This window comes from Brassica napus, chromosome A9, assembly GCF_020379485.1.
Source record: "Brassica napus cultivar Da-Ae chromosome A9, Da-Ae, whole genome shotgun sequence".
Taxonomy (NCBI): domain Eukaryota; kingdom Viridiplantae; phylum Streptophyta; class Magnoliopsida; order Brassicales; family Brassicaceae; genus Brassica; species Brassica napus.
Genome location: NC_063442.1, coordinates 9,943,900 through 9,967,351, shown reverse-complemented (window position 1 = coordinate 9,967,351; position 23,452 = coordinate 9,943,900). Strand labels below are relative to the sequence as shown.

At 32.9% G+C, this 23,452-nt stretch overlaps 4 protein-coding genes and 2 long non-coding RNA genes across 7 annotated transcripts; 1 reads left to right on the top strand and 5 right to left on the bottom strand.

The window, feature by feature from the left end:
• Positions 1 to 701: 701 nt before the first annotated feature.
• On the bottom strand, positions 702 to 2,060 carry LOC106373023. The gene is made up of 2 exons (XR_001274802.3): positions 1,814 to 2,060; positions 702 to 955 (listed from the first exon to the last, which is right to left on the bottom strand). It is a non-coding gene; the product is annotated as an uncharacterized LOC106373023 (long non-coding RNA).
• A 1,523-nt stretch (positions 2,061 to 3,583) lies between these two features.
• On the top strand, positions 3,584 to 6,728 carry LOC125577842. Its single transcript, XR_007316247.1, has 7 exons — positions 3,584 to 4,117; positions 4,351 to 4,551; positions 5,089 to 5,205; positions 5,300 to 5,549; positions 5,625 to 5,696; positions 5,826 to 5,950; positions 6,033 to 6,728. It is a non-coding gene; the product is annotated as an uncharacterized LOC125577842 (long non-coding RNA).
• Positions 6,729 to 10,355: 3,627 nt separating this feature from the next.
• On the bottom strand, positions 10,356 to 11,052 carry LOC106373016 (UPF0540 protein At1g62060). Its single transcript, XM_013813257.3, has one exon. It carries the CDS (start codon positions 10,982 to 10,984, stop codon positions 10,538 to 10,540), a length of 447 nt encoding a protein of 148 aa, XP_013668711.1. The 5' UTR covers positions 10,985 to 11,052; the 3' UTR covers positions 10,356 to 10,537.
• A 2,271-nt stretch (positions 11,053 to 13,323) lies between these two features.
• Positions 13,324 to 14,298, bottom strand: LOC106357114 (UPF0540 protein At1g62060). Its single transcript, XM_013796800.3, has one exon. It carries the CDS (start codon positions 14,031 to 14,033, stop codon positions 13,593 to 13,595), a length of 441 nt encoding a protein of 146 aa, XP_013652254.2. The 5' UTR covers positions 14,034 to 14,298; the 3' UTR covers positions 13,324 to 13,592.
• Positions 14,299 to 14,480: 182 nt separating this feature from the next.
• On the bottom strand, positions 14,481 to 17,112 carry LOC106418367 (pentatricopeptide repeat-containing protein At1g62260, mitochondrial-like). Of its 2 annotated transcripts, XM_048739790.1 has the most exons (2): positions 16,790 to 17,112; positions 14,481 to 16,696 (listed from the first exon to the last, which is right to left on the bottom strand). In XM_048739790.1, the coding sequence occupies exons 1-2, from the start codon at positions 16,803 to 16,805 to the stop codon at positions 14,901 to 14,903; spliced, it is 1,812 nt and encodes a 603-aa protein (XP_048595747.1). In that variant the 5' UTR covers positions 16,806 to 17,112; the 3' UTR covers positions 14,481 to 14,900. The 2 variants fall into 2 exon arrangements, with proteins under 2 accessions (XP_048595747.1, XP_013714547.1); XM_013859093.3 differs by having other exon boundaries at positions 14,481 to 17,108.
• A 3,782-nt stretch (positions 17,113 to 20,894) lies between these two features.
• LOC106418280 (UPF0540 protein At1g62060) lies at positions 20,895 to 22,787 on the bottom strand. The gene has a single exon (XM_048739789.1). The coding sequence runs from the start codon at positions 22,730 to 22,732 to the stop codon at positions 22,298 to 22,300; it is 435 nt and encodes a 144-aa protein (XP_048595746.1). The 5' UTR covers positions 22,733 to 22,787; the 3' UTR covers positions 20,895 to 22,297.
• Positions 22,788 to 23,452: the final 665 nt, after the last annotated feature.

Here is a 23,452-nt window from a genome sequence, read left to right as displayed (position 1 = left end):
CAAAAAACATAATTATTTTGTTTGAGATGATATTATATGAATTTTAGAATCATATTATCAACACAGTCATTTATTAAAAATATATTACATGTTTAAATAAATGAACAAAAAAGTAAAAATGTTTCTACCATCAAATAAAATAATCAAATCTATAACTAAAATCAAAGCTTGAAATTTTGAAAATAAAAATATGAAACAAAACAAAAACATGAAAGAAAAGTTTTTCCACTCTTCCATATTTAGTGTTCATTAAAGTCATGCTTTTTCAATTGAAAATTTTCCAGTAATTATTGTCCATCAAATTTATAATCTTCATATTAATTTAGTGAAGACTAAAATAAATCAAAAATATCAAAAAAAGACTTAGAAAATAAGATGTCTGAATTGCGATGTATTGTTATTTAGTTATAGTTCAAATGTTTTACAAATTAAGGTTTTTTATTACTATAAAATTATGGTAATAATTATTAACACAAATTTAACTTATGTAACAAATAGATTTTCATGTATTGTTATAAAATAGATACATATTTACATGTTTCTACTTTTAATCGGTTTTGTTCGGTTTATTTGGTTTAATCGGTTATATACCAAAACCAAACCATATTGTCTATTTCGGTTCGGTTTGGTTTTACCATATTGAACAGCCCTACTTTTAACAAAAAGAAACAAGTTTTGGATAAATCATTTGCATCATATAATACTTAATTTTGTCACTTTCAGTTAAAATATTTTGATACTCATTGTCTTTTATTACATCACTATCAATATCTTTAAGAAGCGATATATGAGATTATTATAAAGCAACCACATGTGTCTTCGGTGTCCCTTGGAGATCTCCTATAACATATTCCCCCAATAGTAGTCTTTTTTACTTCCTTACATTTCTGATTGCAGTTGGGTATCTTCGAGCAAAGACCTATAGGTTCTATACCAATCTTTGCTTCCGCAGGTTCTGAATTTTTATTTTAGTGATCAGTGAATTGTGACTGTTTTGTAACAAACGAAGTATTATATGTTCAACTATAACGAAACGATTAAATGGAGTCATAATATTTTATTAAATAGAACGGTATTTACCATTTTTTTTATCTCATGCTTAGGTTAAGAGCATAAGGAGTAACATAGCATAGCAAAAAATATTTTGCTTGATAAAGCCATTATATTTTAAAATTTAAGATAAAAAATTCATTTCTCGATTAGAAATATTTAAAAATATATTATTAACTTTGAAAATATAATCATTTTTGCATTATGTATTATTTTGTTCATTATTTTATGAGGTTCAGTATTACACACCATTTCATTAATCGTTATATATATATACTACTGTGAGAAAATTCTATATGTATAAATCTATAATATCTTAAAATAAATACTTTTCGTGCAAAAATCTATTGAAAATTTATGATCATTATTTTTATTGCCGAATAAAAAAATTAGAATGATGATATCATAAAAAACTGCCAATCTAATATTGTTTTCATTAAAATCAATTTATACTTAATGAAATTAGACAAAATATCCAGTTTAACTCTTTTATTAAGTTTATTATAAAATATAATTGAAATTTTTTACTTGGAAAATTGGATAAAAATCTCTTTTGAAAGGGATATACAAAGTCAATTGTATTATTAGGTGTGAAAGCATGGATATACAAAGTCAATTGTATTATTAGATGTGGATCTGTATATCCTTGTTGGTAACTGTACAACATATATCCCAAATATCTTGAAACAAGTAAAAGTATAATATATGAAATTATACTATAATGAAACATATAAGATAAAATATTAAATAATTTTTGGCTTACTTGGGGACATAAGAAGATTAAGGCATAAAAGCAGAAGGAAGAAAAATTTGCCAAATGAAACCATCTTCTTGTTTTTGTTTTGTTTTGCGCTCTTCCTTTCCCCTCCCAAGCTGTGTAGTACTCACAACCCTTCTATGTTCCTATCCTATATATAAGTTCTGAAGAAAGTTAGATTCACTTTTATTTATATTAAACTTTTCAATCTATTATATAATTAAATAAATGATATATCCACTTATCAGCTTTACTATTTATTTTGAGATTTATTATGCAAATATACAACTACAAATTATAATTGTTAGAGGATTTTTAGAAAATCTCTTTAGTTAAGTAATAATATTTATTATTTTCAATTTATTATTTAATCAAATATATGGTGTATCCAATTATTACCTTTACTATTTATTTTGAGATTTTTTTGCAAATATCCAACTACAAACTATAATTATTAGAGGATTTTCTTTATTGAAAATCTCTTTAGTTAATTAAATAATATTTATTATTTTCAATTTATCATATAATCAAATATATGGCATACCCAATTATTACCTTTACTATTTATTTTGAGTTTTTCCTTTTGCAAATATCCAACTACTAACTATAATTATTAGAGGATATTCTTTATAGAAAACCTCTTTAGTTTGTTTTTTTGGCATTACTTAATTAAATAGTCTCAAGTGATAATTGTTAGATTATATTCATATGATCATATCCTTTACGATATCATTTAAATTCAAAAGAGTTTTGACAACACACTATTATATGCATATTTTTCATTATAATTAGTTTCAGTGTGGGTGAGTTTTATTTAAATAATGCTAAGCTATTTTGTCAAAATCATGTTTTTTTATTTGAAAATACGTTTACCAATACATTTAGTCATTTCTTAACAACTGATGATTTATTCGATATCACATATTTTTTGTTAAACAGATGTCAGATTATTTAATAAAATAGCACGCGTTGGCAGAAGTACGAAAACTACTTTGGTCAAGCCAAACTATAATTATTAGAGGATTTTCTTTATAGGAAACCTCTTTTGTTAAGTAAATAATATTTATTATTTTTAGTTAATTAAATAGTCTCAAGCGATAATTGTTAGATTATATTCATATGATCATATCCTTTAAGATATCATGTAAATTATACAAGAGTTTTGACAACATGCTATTTACACATCTTTCATTAATTAGTTTCAGTTTATGCAAGTTTTATTTAAATAATTTTTTCACCAAAAAAATTTTATTCACCAAAATAAAGTATTCAAAATGCAAGGCTGCATCAAAGAACATGGGATAACATATTAAAAAATGTAAAAAAAAATGTTAACCAACATTAAAAGTTGTCGAATTACAAGTTAGCACTTTTGTAGCTATCAAAATAATGTTGATGGTGTTATGATCATAACACATAATAGTTCATGGATATTTTCATGTGATTCATATATTTCAGGTGCTTAATATTTATTTTTTCAGATGTGTGATCATATGATGTTGTATTATTCTTACAGTTAGTAATCATTTTCTTAAAATATGACCTACGTAGTAGTTATCATAATACTGTCACAATGATGTCACTCAAAATTTAAAGCTACATAATGTTTTTTTTTTGAAAATTAAATTAAACATTATTTTTAGTAAAAAAAGAGCTGCTGTTAATACAGAATCTCAATCTGAGATTTTGATTCAACTACTTGAAATATGTTTCTTATTGCTATTGGAATTATTATGCATATCCATGAGAATTAATTCTTCATGAATCTACTTCTGATTGTCGGATTTGCACATTCAAATTTTTTGGTTCTAGTTGATATTATTTCTTTCTTTGTAAATATTTTTCTAAATGGAAGAAATTAACATTTTTCAAATTTTCTCCTATTCATTAATTAGTTGTTATACATATATTCCAACGTAATCAATACAATACTAAAAGGAAGATATAATCCATCGAGAAGGTGTCCACGTCAGCTTAAATAATCAACCAATTAGAAAACAGCTATGTTAATGAATAATTCCACGTCACCGAAGCACTTCTCTTTCGCGTTCTCACCGTCTTACCGACGACGAAAGAAACCGACCTAATTTGTCGTTACAGTTCAATCGTAAATTCTGCATTCAATTATTATTAAACAAATAAGAAACTCTTCAAATTCATCCTGCATTCCACATCACTATATTAATCGATGGCGAGTTCTAGATTTGAAGATTCTAATTACGCGAAGAAGCTGTTTCGTCTCTCCTCTTTGTTCTACGGCGCAAGGAGACGCCTGAGCTTTTTCCTGACCAGAGTCGACAATGATTCAAGGTTCTGATCTGATCTGTTGCTACTAATTGCTTTCTCCAGTAAACTAATCTTATGTGTTGTCAGTTGAATCATTTTTTCTTCTCATGATTCTTAGTTTTTTTTTAAAAAGACTTCAATGTCCATTTGTTTTTACTAAAAACTTCGATGTCCATTAAAATACTTTTGATTATAATTTTGCTTCTGCGCTTTTTTGGTTTTCTATGAACTGACCAATATGTTTTTTTTTTGTGTAGAGCTTTTGTAAACTGGGAAAACACTGAAATATTTCGATAAAAAGAGTTGACCTTCCACCCCAAAAGACCATGGAGTCTCTCTAAATTACACAGAGGTGGCATCCAGCTCTCGGATTATAGAATGGGCGCTTTGATCGATACAGTTGACAATCACGAAGGCCCTGTTTGTTCTCACTCCATAGCCTTTCTTCTTCTGAAGAGGTAAGATAGGAAATCTATGTACATGATAATAACCGCACACTACAGAAGTTTACTGGATTTTTTCATTACCCATACGAAATCTATGTGCATGAATAGTCTTCTAGATTGAGATACATAAGCAACTCACATATACATTTCAGTTTTGTTCATGATCTCTGTTATGTTCTTGATAAACATATACACAGATGATAATGCTGGTGAAAAATGTAGATTAGTATCTATTTAAAATCTCAGAATAGTTTAAGCAAACACATATAAATATAATTTTGATGATTGTACACAGAGTTGCTTTCATCTCTTTGTTTTCTTTTGTTCTCTATATTCTATTTTTGTGGCCAACCCTCTATATCCTGTGTAATTATAAGTTTTAAATCTCAGAGAAACCATATTGTCTGCACCCAAGAGTTTTATTGCAGATTATTTATATCCTATTTAATTTAAAGCTTGGTGATGCATACTTTTCTTTACGATATCCCTTGATTTCCAAATCGGGCCTTTAGATAAGATAATTATTGGTATTTATTTTACACCACACAGTGATCTGTAGAAAGTAATGAAGAGGAAGGTGGTGCTTACAATCCACTGAAGCTGCCAATGGGTTAGGACGGGAAGCCAATACCATACTGGCTCTACAAGCTTCATGGACTTGGCCAGGTTTTTTGAAGTTCTTAGACCATCGTCAATGTTAAAGTAGACAGTGAAAACCACTATGTTAACTAATCAAATTTGGTGTTGTTGTGTCGTGTAGAAGTTGAATGCGAGATACGTGGAAACAGTGTCTACATGGGTAGAAGGGCTTTTGAGAGACATTTCAAAAAGAGTTTCACAACCAAATGGATGCCAGAACTTGAAGAAGACTTACTCTGATCTCCAACGTCAACGTTGCGTTCCACCTTTTCCCAACGAACGGAGCCATTGCAAGACCTTGACAAAGAGTGGCACATCTCATTAACTCAACTTCGTAATTGATAGACGTGGGACCTCAAAAGCTTAAGGAGGTAATGACCATACTTCATGTTTATATGATCCCTGAAGCATTTTTCCTTTAATTATCTGTCTTCTGTGTCATTCAGGCGCTGGGGGCACTGGGGCTGAAAGTTGGTGGTACTTTGCAGCAACATGCCGAGAGACTTTTCCTTACAAAGGTTCGTTCACTTCTATTTTGATTTCAAATTTCTTTATATAAATAGATTAGAGCAACATGATGATTTTTCATGTTTACTTTTCTGAGGTTTTAAGACCAAGAGCCTAAAGTGCTCCAATTTTTCTTTCAGGACTACAACTGTTCGTCTCAGTGCTTTCGATGTTCAGGCCAGCCAACTTCACCAGAACTTATTTAGGGTACGTGTTGAGCTTACGGTCATTGTTTCCACCAGAATTAGTCCCAAGTTTGTTGGAGGTCAAAACCATCTCTCTACCATCTCTGTTTGTAATGTTTTCCTCTAGAAATTATCTGATACTGAATACACTAAAATTTGCAGGTCGCCTATTCATGATGATTCAAGTTTATATATTTTGGAACTTGCAAATAAAGAGATGTTGACTTGACCAACCGCTGGTTTGGGCGAGTCTGGAGCTAGCTGCTCCACAAGTTCTACTAAATATGGTGGTGTAAAGAAAATTGCATCTGTTACGGTGTCCGAGCTAAATGCATACGCTCTCAATGCTTCTAGCAGTGTGACATATTGTAATGCGTGTTGACAGGGCGGAAATAACCACCCCAGTGGTAATTCTATGCCTGGCGCAGTGGCGCTATATGTGTGTCCTGCATCTGCTCAGATGGTCAGAAGTTAAAAGAAACTGACATAGCTATAGGCAGTGGTGAAATCCCTGTGAACCCAACTCCTCTGCTGAATGAAACCACAACAGCTGCTCAAACAACTCTGATGAAAGCTTAGCTGCATAAGTTACCCATATATAGTTTCCTGCATTTTCTGAAACGTCATTTGCATTGTCTTTTTCAAAACATCGTTTGGTTTCATGTTTCCAACTTATTTATCAATAAAAGCATATTTTAATATTGGACCGGATACACATCAATTTCTTATAGTTCATTGATGTGAATAGATCACTAACCATTTGTTTTCTTTTTACCTGACGAAGTACATATTTACTGTGTAGGTCAGAATTACCTTTGACAATTTGTACGAAAATTTGAATGAAAATTATTTTTAACATGATCTTCTAAATTATTTTTTAAATAAAATTTCAGTAAGTTTAGTTTTGAAAAGGCAAAAATTTAATTTAATTAAAGATAGTTATATTTTTTTGTAAAAAAGAAAATAAAATAAAGCATCTATGCGTTGGAAATCTGCACATTATGCCACACACCTAAGTGGTCCATGTCTATTTTGTGTGAGCTTAAAAATTTAATCGATGTTAAATCAGACCAGAGCAAAAAATTACTAATGGCCAAAAATTTCATATATTCATAACCAAACAAATTGAAACTAAACCAAAACCGTAACAAAAACAAATTAGATACCGGAATATCTAAAATATAGCTTATATATCTAAAAATATTAGCTTTACAGTATTTAGTTTTAAATAACAAAATGTCCTTAAACACTATAATAAACCATTATTTGAATATCTCTTCTTTTATTTGATGTTTTTATCCGAACAACATGAATTATTAAATATTTAATCCAAAAAATCCAAATTATCTACCTTTTTAAACGAATTATTCAAAATTACTTAAAAAGTCAGAACTGAACCAAATTGGATCCAATATTAATAATTTATAGAACTTTTATAATAAATTAATAAATTTCGTCGGTCCTAAGTTGGACTCGAAATATCAGATAACGATAAAATAATAAGATAATATGTATCAAATAAAATCAACTATTTTGTCATTTAAATCATATGAAAAATATTTTATGTATAATAAATAGTATAAAAGCAATATGAAAGTCAAATTTAAATTTTCAAATTATACATATAGAATAAAATCAACTATTTTCTTATTTTATAAAAAAAAATATTCCAAAATATAAAAAATCTAAGAAATAAATATTTTCATAAATTAATTACTATATAAATTAATAAAATATTTGTCCCAACATTAGTAATTTAGATAACTTTTATAATAAATTAAATGTAAAATAAACTTTTTATCATTTATTTTCAAACCCTAATTATGAATTCAAATAACATGATTTATCTGATTTTAAAAATAATCACATATAAAATTCAAACAAGCATATATATAGTTACAATTTGTATAGGTTTTCCTTTACTTACCTATTTTAAGTAATTTTTATTATAGTAAATAACATATTTCCTCATTGTATGACTTAATAATTTAAAGAAATAGAAAATCAATAAGTGTTGCCAAATTCAAATGCCAAATTCAAAAAAACTAACACATAAAATTAAAAGTAAAATAATAATATAAATCATAAAAATGCAATGAAAATAGAGAAAGTTTTTAATTGATGATAAAATAGGCATTTTAAATATTTTATTAAAAACTAATGCAGACTTTTTTTCCATTCAAGAATTAATATTAGGAAAAACAAAAAATTTTGACAATAAAACAAAGCCGTAACAAGGCTAAACATTTTTGTATAATGGAAAACAATGACTATGGTAGAGGTAACTATCTTGGTAAGTATCTCTATGCCATAATTTTACTATGCATAGCAGAACATTAGGAATGTATGAAATTTATGGATCGTCATGAACGACAAACCGACATGTCTGAAGCTGACAAATGATGGAGTCGACTAAACATTGCTTAATAATATAATATTTATAATGCCACCAAGAAAGCTCCATATCAATAATCTGGAAAATCGTTGCATTGATTGTTATTACTATAAAAAATGGTAAAGTTTTTGGAGTTGGTTTTACATCGACCGCTACTCAATTTTCACATTTTCTGTTTTCAATGTTTTTTTTTATTTTGGTTAGGTTTACTTTACGTTCTTCGCATTCAATATAACATTCTACTTTAAATAAGAAATGCAGTTTTAAATAATCACCACTTCCACTAGAATACCATATCGAAAGATTATGATTTCAACATAAATTACTCACAACTCAATCCTTCTAAACCCAAAATATTACAAATCACCTGAATATTGGATCAAATTTTTGTTAGAGGAAACAACATGAAGACCATTCGAAGCCTTCACAACATATCAACGCTACAATTCTTTAATATAAAAACAACTATTTAATTTTAAATATATATTATCACATGTAATCTCTCCATACTTCAAATTTTCTGGAAAACAAAAATCATTATCATATATTTCTCTTACAAATGCAAATTTAAAACACAAATCACAAAAAAAAATTATATCATAAATCACATATAAAGAATATCCCGCCCGTAGGGCGGATCGATCGACCCCTAGTGTTATTTAATATATACATATCCTACAATCAGCTATGTTGGGATATGGATAATAATTTAAAATGTGTTTACAGTTTAACTTTTGGTGTATATATATATATTGTTTACTAAACTTTAACGCACTCTAAAGAAGAAATATATTTTTACTTTATTTTATATTTTTTTTGTCAGCTCCTTTATGGTTATTTATGTTTCTATTTGTGGAAGACTTTAAAATATATTTTTAAAATTAAAATTTGAGATGTTTTAACCTTTTAGCGTAGATAATAGTATATATTATTTTTATTATAGTAATATAAAAATTATAGATAAAATATTATTGTATTTTTTAATTTTAAACTGTTCTATATATTCACATAATATAAAGTAATTATTTGTTTTGATAATTATATTATACTTATTTAATATATAAAATATATACTTATTAAGATATTTTTTATATTTTGTAAATAAAATATAGATTTCTGATATTATTTTATGTTTTCAATGATAAATAATATTGTACTAATATATAATTATAATTTATAATTTATTAATCTATTGATCTTTGGTTCAACCACAATCGACCCAATAACACAGTAACTGAAGTAATCTGGTTCAATATTTAGATCGGGTTAAAAATCATTGCTTATGACATAAATATATTACATGTGAATAAAGAAGGCTCTGATCGCTCGTGGCGATTATGGACGATTGAATCTAAAGATCGTGTGTATATAATTACACATACTTTTCCTTAATCCCCAAAGCTGGGCAATGCGCATATTTCTAATCATTCATTTTTCTTCGGCTATTCTTTAAGGTAGTACTGTGTCATATTTCTATTTTATCTAATCGTTATTCCAAGATTAATATATGTTTACCTGTATAAGGTGTATGTTATTTTTCTGAACACAAACTTTCATTACTTTTCAAACATTTGGATTACAAATAGGAAGATATTTTAACCAAACTCTACCAACAAAAAAACAATAAAGCATAAAAAATAGATGTAGAGAGAGAGAGAAACTTTTAAGATAAAAAGACAGGAAATTTAGAGTAAGACTCTAATGCGTTGAAGGTTCACAGCAACGCCAGAAGCTTGAGATTTAATCACTTTGAAGTGTGACGTTAACACTCAATCCACACTTCAGAACACCATCGAAATGAAATCCATTGCATCTTAAGGCCTCAAACGGACCCTGCACAAGATAGCAAATCAGTTATGGAAATAGACAAATTCCACCTCATAATATCGGGAGGAAAGGAACTCCTCAGAGAGGAGACAAGAGGTGATGGTGATGATCTTGATGTTGATAGACCCGGTGAACCCACCAGTAATTGGAGCGATTTTCTTTTTTGGTCTAATTGGAGCTATTTTCTTATAGCGATTAGGCAACCGCGAGCATTACTATTGGATTTGAGTTAGCCGAGGGAGATATCATCCGTGGAAATTAAATAGTTCGTAATTACTGTATTTATGTCATATACAATAGACATTACACGTAGAGAGCATGTACATTATGTCATAATTAATAAAAGTGACAATCTCTAGTTTTATTTATGAATACAAAAGAGATTGTGTTGGGTTTGTATAGTATTTTTAATATACGCGGAGACTTGAGCATGATCACCAATCGCTCAAGTTTCGGTGGTGGAGTTGGTGGTGGAGCCAGAAGCACTGCTGTATGCATTTCCGGAAGCCTCTCCATTGCTCCCAGCACCGTTGGGACCCGCTGCAGCATTAGCCACGGTGGCACCGTAAGCGGTACTGTAAGTATTAGTACTGGCGTTGGGACCTTCTGCATCGACATATCCATTAGTACTTTTATAGACAGTTGAAGATGTCTCTGTGCTGGGACCGTCGGGACCTGCAGCAGCACGAGCATTGGCATTTTCATAATTATCGGCACCAGTTACAGCATAAACTCTGCCAAGCTCAGCTCCAATGCCGTTGGTAGTGACAGTGTTGGGAATAGAGATGCCTAACTTCGTCTCTTTGGACACTTCTTCGACCTTCCTTGCGCCAACATTGGCACACACAACTCCAACAAAGATCAAAAGGACAACAAACTTCATGGCATTCATCTTCGATTTCTCTCTGTTATTTTATTTATTTTCCTTTTTCTTTTTTTTGATGAGTTGTATCGTTATTCAGCTACTTACTTTATATACACACAGACATGTAATATTCAAGAAAAGAGTGCGTTTCTTACAAGATAAATACATGCTTAAATGCATCAGTTAATATTTTAACCCTTAACTAACAGTCTTATATACCAAGATGTCAAATTCAAGGTACTATCCAATGTCAGAGGGTTACGGTGTCGTGAGAAACTCTTTTTACTGACACCGAGGATTGCCTAACTCTTACGACTTGTGATCTTCCTTTTTTTTTTGCCACAATGTGAATTTTCATATTAATTAAGCGGGATTGTAAAGATGCAATAGGTTTTAACTTTTAATACGTTCTAGAATTAGCCTTGGCAAAAATAATAAAAACAAGGTAAGGTCTAGGCAAAAGCGAGCCAATCTTGCATTAGGTCGCTGAATTTCTGTTGGTGCCGATGACCCAGGATGATTTCTCGGACTTGGCGGTCTATTATCTTCAAGACTTGAGCTGGACAGGTGTTGCTGCCGTCGTGAAACCTTCTGTTCCTCTCTGTCCAGACTGTTGTTGGGAGACACAAGGCGTTTGAGGAGCCTAGAGGAGTGTGAGTTCCTCATATTAAGCCATTCCGAAAACGCCCTCCATGTGTGAAAAGCTATCTGCCTTATCCCCAATCTGTGCAGCACCATGCCCCAAAGTTCCTCTGTCCATTTACATCTCAGGAAGACATGGTCTGTGTTTTCAACCAAAGAATTACACAAGCAACAGCTTAGTGTCACTTGCATACCCCAACTTTTACTAATCTCTCCCTTGTAGGGAGTCAATCATAATGCTTCATGGCTTTTCATGTTAAACTGAAACACTACTATGGACAGGCTACTATCGTGGAGTCTAGATGTTGAAGGTACTCTTTTGCTCTGTGGTTTACAGCAAGAATCCAGAAATCATTTGTTTTTCGAATGCATTTTCTCAGCCGAGGTTTGGAGAACGTCTTTGGTTCACTTGGGTGTTTCAAATGCTCCTACTAGTTGGCAAAGTGTTATTGACTGGTTCTCTGTCTTCCGCCGGGATGGACTTCTCAAACTGGTTGTACTACAGATATGGCAAGCATTTTTGTATGGAATTTGGAAGGAGCGGAATTCTCATTTTCATCTAGGAACAACTGTCTCTCCATCCAATGTCATTCGTATAGAAAGGTCCAAGGCTATTACTCTAAAGAATTCAGGGATGAGGCTATTACTCTAAAGAATTTGTATGGTGTCTTTCCGAACAGGGATGAGGCAAAGTCCAGCTACCGTTAAGAAGCAATCACTCAAAAGTGAGTCAGTTGAAATCCCTAGGTCCAAGGCTATTACGTACAGTAAGCCGAGACGACCAAAATGAGTATCGGTTGAGATATTTCATTCTAACCCATGCAACCCATAAAGATCCAGCTCTGAAATGAAGCAACCAAATAAGCTTGAGTGCAAAAACTATATTCCAAGAGGCTGAATTCCTCAACACTAAACCTCCCTCTACTTTAGTTTAGGGCAACAAACATCTTGCCAAGAGAATTTAGCACCTACTGGATTATCCAGACAACCATGCCAAAGAAAGGAAGTAGATAAGCTATTTATCATGTTCAAAACCTTTTCCGGAATACAAAATTCCAATGTCCAGAAGCATATAATACCTGGGATAACCGAAGAAACGAGAGTGAGCCTACCCGCCAAGCTCAAGTGCATATTCATCCAAGCATTGTAATTTTTCTGATCTGTGATATTAATGGATCACAGTCTTTGACTGATAGTCTTTTAGAACAAAGAGGTAATCCCAAATATAAGATTGCATAATTCTTTTATAATTCTGTTTGTAACGTGGAGTCTGGAGTGTTATTCCATCTAATATAAGACAGAAACAGGAGATGGAAGTTGAGTTTAAAACCTGGTCACGTGAAAGAAAGATTCTTGGCATATTGGGCCAGCTTACTCTTTAACTTGTAAACCCGTACGTGATTTCCATACATTAGTCGTAACTCGTAACATACGTATGTCTCTCGACATTATGCGACCGGGAGAATTATATATTGTTAGATTCGAGTTAGAGCATCTCCAAATACTACTCCAAATTTAATCTCCTAAAATAGAATTTAAAATAATATTTTCTCTAATCCGATACTCTCTATTTAGGAAGTAATATATTAATTTTATTCATTGGTTCATTTTTACTCCAAAAATATATGCTTCGAATAAAACTCAGTATAGAGTTATTTCATTTTGAGAAAAAAAAAAGAGAACAATACATTAGAAATGCTATCATCTTGAGGCGATATCAGACATGCATGAAACGTAACAAAGTTGTATATTTTGTCATCAGAAACCATGAAACACATACATATATGTAAATGTATTATTAGCGGAGACTAAATAGGTCAACTATTGTACTTATGTCATATACAATAGACATTACACATAGATCATGTACATTTCATAATTAATAAAAAGTGACAATCTCTAGTTTTATTTATGAATACAAAAGAGATTGTGTTTGGGTTTGTAGACTATTTTTTATAATATACGCAGAGAGTTGACCATGATCACCAACCGCTCAAGGCTCGCCAGTTCTGCCTTGAGCAACACTGTATGCAACGCCGTCAGCGGTACTACTGCCCCCAGCACTATCGGAATCCGCTCCAGCACCAGCAGTGGTGCCACCGGAAGCATAACTGATAGAACTAGCACTTACGTAGTCGGGACCTTCTGCAATGACAGATCCAGTGGTAGATTTAGCGACTGTTCCAGATCCGCCTCCGCTGGGACCACCGGAACCTGCATCAGCATCAACATTGGAATTTTCATAATTGTTGGCAGTAGTTGTAACCGAAACGTAGTTAAGCTCAGCTCCAATGCCGTTGGCGGTAGTGACAGTTTTGGAAATAGAGATGCCTAACTTTGTCTCTTTGGACACTTCCTCGAGCTGCCTTGCGCCAACATTGGCACACACAAATCCAACAAAGATCAAAAGGACAACAAATTTCATGGCATTCATCTCTGATTCTCTTTTTTCTAATTAATTAATAGTTTTTTTTTTGTAATGATCTGTGTATACATTTGAGCTGCTTTATATACACACATAAATGTAGTTTTCAAGATATTAAATTGTGCATATCTTACAAGATAAATACATGCTTTAATGCATTAGTTAATATTTTAACCCTTAACTAATAGTCTTATATACCAAGATGTCAAACACCGAATTATCCAAAAAATATATGTCAAACACCTGTGATTTATGTGACTCAAATATTAAATTATAGTTATTTTTCCAACGTAAGAAAATTCTCGTGGCGTGAGATAATATAACTTTATTTTAAACATTCTTTTTATTGCCTTAACTCTCTCCAAACACACATATTTGATCTCAACAAGTAAAAACAAAACTCAAATGAACTGAAGATTAGCACAAATTGGGATCATGGGATATGTATGAGAAAGGAAATCAAAAGCTCTGATGTTTAGAAAGGCTCAAGTTTCTCTAATATTCAGAGAAGTACAAGACCATGTCACTAGTCAGTTACGATAATTTTTTAATTCATCTTATACTAAGAGAACACACAAAAAGGTTTACTCTTTTGACCGGCAAACAATTTGGAAGATGGGATGAAGCAGAAACTATATAGATTATGTAAGAAGGCACCAGTAATTTTAATGGCTGCCAAAATCGAACAAGAATCATGGGTCATTCAGGAGGTGACTCTTCCACAGCCTCAACGACGCCCTTTGGGAACCTATGACTATGAGTACCTAAAAGGATAGAGACACTGATACCGTCTCTTAGTTCTTGATCATCATACCCTTCGTCCTCTGTTCTCTGGCTGTAGAGAAGAAGTTTTATGCTTCTCTTAGTTCTTGATCATCATACCCAACTTGATGCTCTTTCCTTCTTAATCCTTTTATTCTCCATCCTCATTCTCACTTGAGAAGCTTCGTCCCATAGTCCCATGTCAGCATACATGTTATACAACAATACATAAGGTGTCGAGCTCTCTGGTTCAAGTCTCGACATTGCTTCAGCTGCAGCATGTGCAAGCCCAACATTGTTATAAATCCTACAAGCATCCAACACTGCACCCCACACCGTCTTGTCTGGCTCAAAAGGCATACTCTTTATCACACCCATGGCCTCCTCAAACTGCCCTTGTCTACTGATTACATCCACCAGCGAAGAATAATGTTCCATCTGCGGCTGGATCTTGTACTCGTTTACCATGGACATAAACTGTGCTCTAGCCTCATCCACGAGTCCCGCGTGAGCGCAAGCGTTCAGAACCGAGACGAATGTTATATGAGAAGGATGTATCCCGTTGCTTTTCATCAACCAGAACAGGTTCAAAGCCTCTGAAGCGTTACCGTGAAAAGCATACCCTCCTATCATCGCATTCCATGTGATCACTTCTCTTTTAACTCTCATTTCATCGAAGATTCTCCTCGAATCCATTATATCTCCGCATCTAGAATACATAGTGATAAGAGCATTGTGAACCGGCACGTCAGGGATCACACTCTTGAGAACTATTTGGTGCATCTGCATTCCTAGCTTCAGATTCACAAGCCCTGTTGATGCGCTGAGGAGAGAAGTTAGAGTATGAGGGTCAGGCTTCTCTCCTTCAACGTTCATCCGTATAAAAACTTCAACAGCTTCTTTATAGTCCTTGTACTTCTCATAAGCTGCTATGATCGAGTTCCACGAGACAATGTTTTTCTCAGGCGTTCTCTCAAAGTAGTCACGAGATAGCTCCACATCGCCAACGCTAGCGTAACCAGACACCATCATGTTCCAAGAATGCGTATCTCTGTTTGGCATTTCCGAGAACAAACACAAAGCCTCATCCATCTTAGATACGTGCACATACCCATCGATCATCGTGTTCCAAGAAATAGTATCTCTGTCTCTCATCTGATCAAACAGCAACCGCGCAGAGACCACGTCACCTGCTTTCAAGTAGGCTTTGATCATCGAGTTCCACGAGACGTAGTTTCTACAAATATCAGGAATCTGATCAAACACACGCCGAGCTGCTTCCACTTGTCCTCTCTGTCCATACCCTACAACCAATGTGTTGTAAGCAAACACCAAATCTTCCTTACCGGAATCTACACAACCATATTGAGTTAAAACATTCGCAGCTTCCTCCAGCTTCTCGTTCTTAATCAAACCAGACACAAGCGCGCATAAACAAGCCGAGTCCTTCTCAGGCATTCTCATAAACAACTCAACCCCGCGACTCACTTCACCGTTGTGGCAAAACCCACTGATCATAGCACTCCAAGAAACAGCGTTTCTCATAGGCATTCTCTCGAACAGCAACAGAGCTTCACCTATTCTTCGATTCTTAGCGTAACCGCTTATCATCGTGTTCCATGTAAAGGAATCTCTTTTAAGCATTTCATCGAACAGCTTCCTCGCTTCCTCGAGAAACCCGCAAGAAACGTAGCCAGAGATCATCGCGTTCCAAGTGACGACATCTCTCTGAGGCATTTCGTCGAACAGCTTCCGCGCATTAGTCATTTCCCTCCTCTTTACGTATCCGCTTATCATTGTGTTCCACGTCACCGTGTTCCTCGCCTCCAGCTTTTCGAATATCTTTCTAGCTTCGGCGATGTATCCTGATCTTATCATCTGGTTTAGCTCCTTGTTCGTGGCTCGGAATCCTAAGCTTGACGAAGAGGAAGAAGAGATAGAGTTTGTACATAAACATTTACGAGACGATGGTTGATGGACCTTCCTGAGAATCGAGAAGATACCTCGTGATCGGCTCATCGTCGTCGACGGCGAAGACCACTGGGTAATTTGGTGAAGACGATGTGAATATCGCCGGTTCAGAGGATGCAATCAAATTGATCGGTTTATAATGTTTGGGCCGGGAAGTAATTTCGGTTTGGTATTCTTAGATAGTAGGTTTAGGCAAATCCCCCTTAATTAAAATCGATTTGATTTATTTTAATAAAAGTCTAAAAATATAAAGATCAATGGTACAAATCGTAAATCATATGTCAACTAAAGGCTAATTTTCATATAATTTTTATGTTGTAATAAGATAAATTTGATAAATAAATAGCAATAAAATGTTGAAACAAAAAAGGACAAACCAGAGACAAATTTTAAATTGAAAAATAAACAGTATAATGTTATGTGTATGGTTATAAACTTTATATAAAAATATATAATAATTCTTAATTTATGAATACAAAAAATTCTATACAACTATGTATAAGTGTTTATTTTTTATATTGTTATGTTATTGGATTATGATATATTTTGAATTGGCCCACATATTTATTTAGCATATGTGCAAGTGCAAAGAACTTGGAAAGAAAGTCACACAGTACACTTTTACAATTTTAACATCTGTAACAGTACTCTTATGTTGGAGAAGTAACTAAATAAATAGGATTTTTACTGATTTAAACCATCAACTAAAAATGAATCGTAAAACAAACCCCCATCTAAAAATTCTGTGAAATAAACCCTCATCTTTATGTCCGTTAATTTTTTCGCCCTTCCGTAACCTTTGTCGTGAACTAATCACGTTTATCTGTTAAAGCAAAACGCCCCGTTTCATTTAAAGAGAAAACGTCGACATATTTCCTCACAGAAGTTAAAATCACAACTCATTCCAAAAACCCCCCAAATCTGAAAATTATGGTTCTTCAGAAGTGCAAGTGTGAGAAGAGAGGACCAATTGTAAGTTTCTTTCGTCAAACCGAGATCATATATTGTTTTTTTACTTGATTCTGTAAAATCGATTTGAGCATTTTGTGTTTTAGCTTTGGTCGAGTTTGAATTATTTTTGTGTGTTCTGAGGTAGAATTCGATGGATCTAGAGCATGTAATTCAAGGAGGTGCGACTGTGGAGCTGTTATTATTGTGTTAATAATAATGTCAAATACCGCAAGGAATCCGGGAAGAAGGTTTTATCGATGTGGAGCAAATTCGGGTCAAAACCATATTTCTAATGACTTGATGAAGCACATGATGAAGAGTTTGTAGTTGTGGCAAACAAACTGGAGATGATGGTGCAAGATTTGGCACATAAAATCAGACTTAGCTGATATGAAGAAAGACATAAGTGAGATCGTAGGCCTGATCGAGTGTCTTAGGATGAAGTCTTAGATGTATTAGTTGTTGTCAGGCAAAATAAATATGTAGTCTTTAGACGCTTTAGTCCAAGATTATGTTGTTGTTTATGACTTTTCTGATTATGCTGTTGTTTATGACTTTTCTGATTATGTTGTTGTTTCTGACTTTTGTGTTGTTTTTGGATGATTATGACATGAGTTTATGATAGTCCTATTGTTGTTGTTTCTGACTTTTGTGTTTTTTTTGGATGGTTATAACATGAGTTTGTGTTAACTAATATATTTCTTGTACTTGTTGCACATCAGTGAAACCATAAGCAGTAGCATAGATATAAAATCTCATCATCCTAAATAGGAGAGTTGTTACAAAGACATAACCAAATTGTCACATAGATACTTAATAACATTAAAAACAGATCAAGGTTCATCAGTTAGAGGACTTTGGGTTGTTGCCTTTGAGTTCTTGAAAGTTCTTCCACGAGGCAATTTAGGTGGCTTAGGAACAAGATCGAGTTTACATTTTCGTTTATTGTGTCCAGTTTGTTGAAAAGCATTTTCATTGTAGGCTCGGGCGCACTTCCAAAACACCTTGTGAAGAGGACCCATCTGCTTATATCTCTTTCGCAAGTTAGAAAAAATGTGCCTTGCACACATTACGGTTTTGACGGCGTATGCAAGTTCTTTTTGCTGATCTGAAGACAGTGCAAGAGCGTTTCCTTCCTCTAATCCTAAATTTTCCCGCAACAACTCCATAAACCATTGCCAGTAGACCTTGTTCTCAACCGGTACAATAGCCCAAGCGATGACATATGCGGCATCATTAGGATCCCTTCCCACTGCGGTTAACAATATCCCTTTCATGCGTCCTTTTAAAAAGTTCCATCTAAATGAATCACACGACGACATGTACTCTTCCAACCTATTTTCTGCGACTCAAAGCATGTGTAAACCTTCTCAAAAAACTCTGTCCTTCGATCCTAAAATAACCATAGAACCAGCATTGGTCTTCTTTAACTCCTCAACATAATCATACAGTCTTGTAAACTGCTCCGCATACTAATCACTTATGATATATTTCAGAATCTGCCTAGCACTTTGATACTTGGTCTTTGTAACCCGAAGACCTATTAAAGCCAACCTTTGCATTATCAACTCTGCAGAAAGCTTCGGGTTCTGCCTGAACTCATTTAGAAAATCTGCAGCTATCTTTGGTGCGCTATATAGGTCAACAACACCTATAGGGTTACAACTGTGGGTTTCTATGTGTGATCTAATAACCATCTTGTCTGATTGGCTGTTAATGGAACCATATAATCTCCATTTGCAATTCTCTTGCTCACATATTGCAGCTAACTTCTTCTTTTCAAATTTTTTGAAATGTATGTTAACCTTCTCTTTGATATCATACTTCTGGATCGTCTCTCTGCATTTTTCTTTCGACACAAACTGTTGACCTACATATAACTCAATTCTGCGATCTTCATCATCATCAAACCCATCACTCTCAACATAATCATTTTTATAAAAATCACAGGACTCTTCCTCCTCCTCTGCATATAAATATCCCACAAGAACATCATCTAAACATGGATCGTCTTCCCTAATGACATATATATTCATACTATCCACCTCATTTGAACCTCTAATCATGTTTTCTACATCGCTATCAGATACCAAGTCTACACGATCCGCCCCAACAGCTCGACGAGGGATGTAAGAAAACTTACACATGTTCTCTGCATAGCCATTTGTTAAGACGACATTTTTCAGCATTTCAAGTGTTGGTCTTCTGAAATACACTCGACAACACTTAGTCCGACCACCATTGTAAGATCCATCTAAAGCCTAATATCCTCCAACTCACAAACGAAAGAAGAAAGTCATGTAAAAGCAAATGAAAATCGCTTAGATTGATTGAAAAAAATCTCAATCAAAAGTACAAATCTTCAAACCGTAATAGAAAGAAAACGTAAACAAACGAAGAACTAACCTTGGGCTTGGAAAATTCATTCTCTGCAACACGATTCTCGCACTGAAACGCACACCCAGCAGTCACAGATTCATCTCTTCGATTTGAAGATTAGGGTTCGTCGAGTGAAAGAGGTGAATTGGGGGAAATTAAGATTACTTCCCGATAATAGTGTTGTGTTTACCAACTTTGTGTCGTTTAAAATAGACTTCGTGTTGTTTTGAGCAAACATGTCGTCGTTTTCCCTTTAAATGAAACGGAGCATTTTGTTTTAACAGAAAAACGTCTACTGTTGACGACAAAAATTACGGAGGGGCGAAAAAGTAAACGGACATGAAGATGAGAGTTTATTTCACAGGATTTTTAGTTGGAGATTTGTTTTACGATTTATGTTTAGTTGGGAGTTTGTTTTATGATTGATCTGAGTTAATGAAGAAACGTCTACTGTATATAACTATCTATAAGTTTTTATTTTTTATATTGTTATGTTATTGGATTATGATATATTTTGAATTGACCCTGTTTTAAATAAGAAATATTTATTTAGCTTCAAATTTTTTTGGTGTTGATCTTTTTGGTGTAAATTTCCAGCTTGTCCGTACTTCGGGTTTTTGTTTCCGCATGATTTCGTTTACTTTAGTTTCTCCTCTTTCGAAAACTTATTCTTAATCGACATTTTTCTTCTTTGGTTACGCACATACGCCTTTTGTATGAGAATAAATCTTCACTCATCCTTTTAAGAGCTGATAGATTTGGCATCAGAATCAAGTTTCTCAGATTGAAAACAACGAAGTGGTGTTGGATTTACCTCGACTGATATATTCTTACAACCACCAAAAAACTAAAATTGAGAAAACTCCATTGATTTATGCAAAGCTTATATTAAAAGGGAAAGTGTCTTTACTATCGTAAAATTATTATGTTCAAAATTAACACTAACATTATCGTAAAATTATTATGTTCAAAACTTATATTAACATTATCGTAAATTATTATGTTCAAAACTTATATTAAATATAAAATGAATGTAGTTACATACTAAAACTATTGTAACAGATAGATTGATCATTGATCAAAACTTGACATCTAAGAGCATGATTAGTTTCTCCGCTACCAACCGCAAAAGCAACTTTTGCGGTTGGTTTCAGTTGTTGGCGTTTTGCAACAATCATTCAAACTGCTCTAAACCGTTTCAAACAGTTGTAAACTCTTAAATTCAAAAGCTTGTTTCAGTTAGCGGTTGCGGGAAGGTAATTTTTTTTTCCTTTTTAAAAAACAATATAAATACAAATAAAAATTTTAAATTGAAATAATAAAATATATCTATTATATTTTAATTTATATTATAAATTTGTAAAATAAAAATATTTTCTATAATTTTTTAAAATTTCAAAATATAATTTTTATATTTATTATAATATTTTGTTGTTTAAAATTTTTATAATTATATAAAATATAAATATTATTAATTTATTATTTAACTGATGTTGTATTTGGTGGTTTACTAATCATAAATATCCCGCAAATGCACCAATTTCTAACCGCAATACTAGTTATACAAATCTCTTAAAACTGCTTAAAACCGCAACCATCTGCATCCGCAAACTTCCGCAACCGCAGTGGTTACACCAGTCAGGCCCTAAATAATATATATTAAATTCATTATAAAATAAAAGACAACATATTTTGATTAATTCTTGCAACGTGGAGTCTTGACTCGAAACAAAAGATGTAAGAGTATGATTAATGGGGGTTTTTAGGGTGGAGTTTTTAGCAAAATATAAGAAACCATCTCTTAACTTTTAAATAAAAAATTAAGAACCGGCTCTTAAATATCTTATCTAAGAACCGGTTCTTAAATTTTTTAGTTATAAGTTAAGAGACGATTTCTTATATTTCGCTAAGAATCCCACTATAATAACTCCCCATTAATCATGCTCTAAAAAGAGTTTAGCGAGCTTAGACTTAGATATATATATCTTAGGAAAACACGTATGTATGTATATGTATTATTCACTTAGATTAGTTAGGTCGTAATTACTGTATTTATATTACACGTTACACATAAAGAGCATATACATTATATCATAATTTATAAAGGCGACAATCTCTAGTTTTATTTATGAATACAAAAGAGATTGTGTTGGGTTTGTAGAGTATTTGTTTTTAATATACGCGGAGACTTGAGCATGATCACCAATCGCTCAAGGGTTGGTGGTTCCATAGGTACGGCTGGATGCATCACCATAAGCGGTTCCACTGCTCCCAGAACCATCAGAATCCGCTGCAGCACCAGCAGTGGTGCCACCATAAGTGTAACTGTCAGAACCTGCACTTACGGTGGCGGGACCTTCTGCATCGACAGATCCATAAGTACTTTTAGAGACAGTTGCAGATGTATCTGCGCTGGGACCGTCGGGACCTGCAGCAGCACCAGCATTGGAATTTTCATAATTGTTGGCACTAGTTACAGCATAAACTCTGCTAAGCCCAGCTCCAATGCCGTTCGTAGTGACAGTTTTGGGAATAGAGATGCCTAACTTTGTCTCTTTAGACACTTCTTCAAGCTGCCTTGCGCCAACATTGGCACACACAACTCCAACAAAGATCAAAAGGACAACAAACTTCATGGCATTCATCTTCGATTTCTCTCTGTTATTATATTTATTTTCCTTTTTCTATTTTTGATGAGTTGTATCGTTATTCAGCTACTTTATATACACACAGACATGTAGTTTTCAAGAAAAGAGCGCGTTTCTTACAAGATAAATACATGCTTAAATGCATCAGTTAATATTTTAACCCTTAACTAACAGTCATATACCAAGATGTCAAATTCAAGGTACTATCCAACGTCAGAGAGTTACGGACGGTGTCGTGAGAAAATCTTAGTGCCAATAGCCCCCTAAGCTATCCAAATCTGGAAAAAATGTTTCCTTTAGTTATTTAATAAAATGTTTTGTAAATTGTAAATATTTAGAAACTTTTGAGACAATCTATACATTCGAATAAACAAATTTTGAAAACATATTTTAAATTTTATATTACATAAAAGTATAAAACTGAATGACTGATGAATTGAATAAACATCTTAAAAATGTTTTATCTTATGAGAACGAAATGTTCTTATATACTGTATATGATTATTAAGTTATAAAAAAAATTTAAAAAATATTAATGTGTACGTATTAAGTCTGAAAAACAATTATACAATACAGATAAATCTTTTAATTCATTATCACACATCACACATAATAATAAACTATTATCAAGATAACAAATGCTAATATTAATTATCATAAAATTAATATCTACGTACCTTATTGCTATATAATCATAAATAAGGACAAATATATATA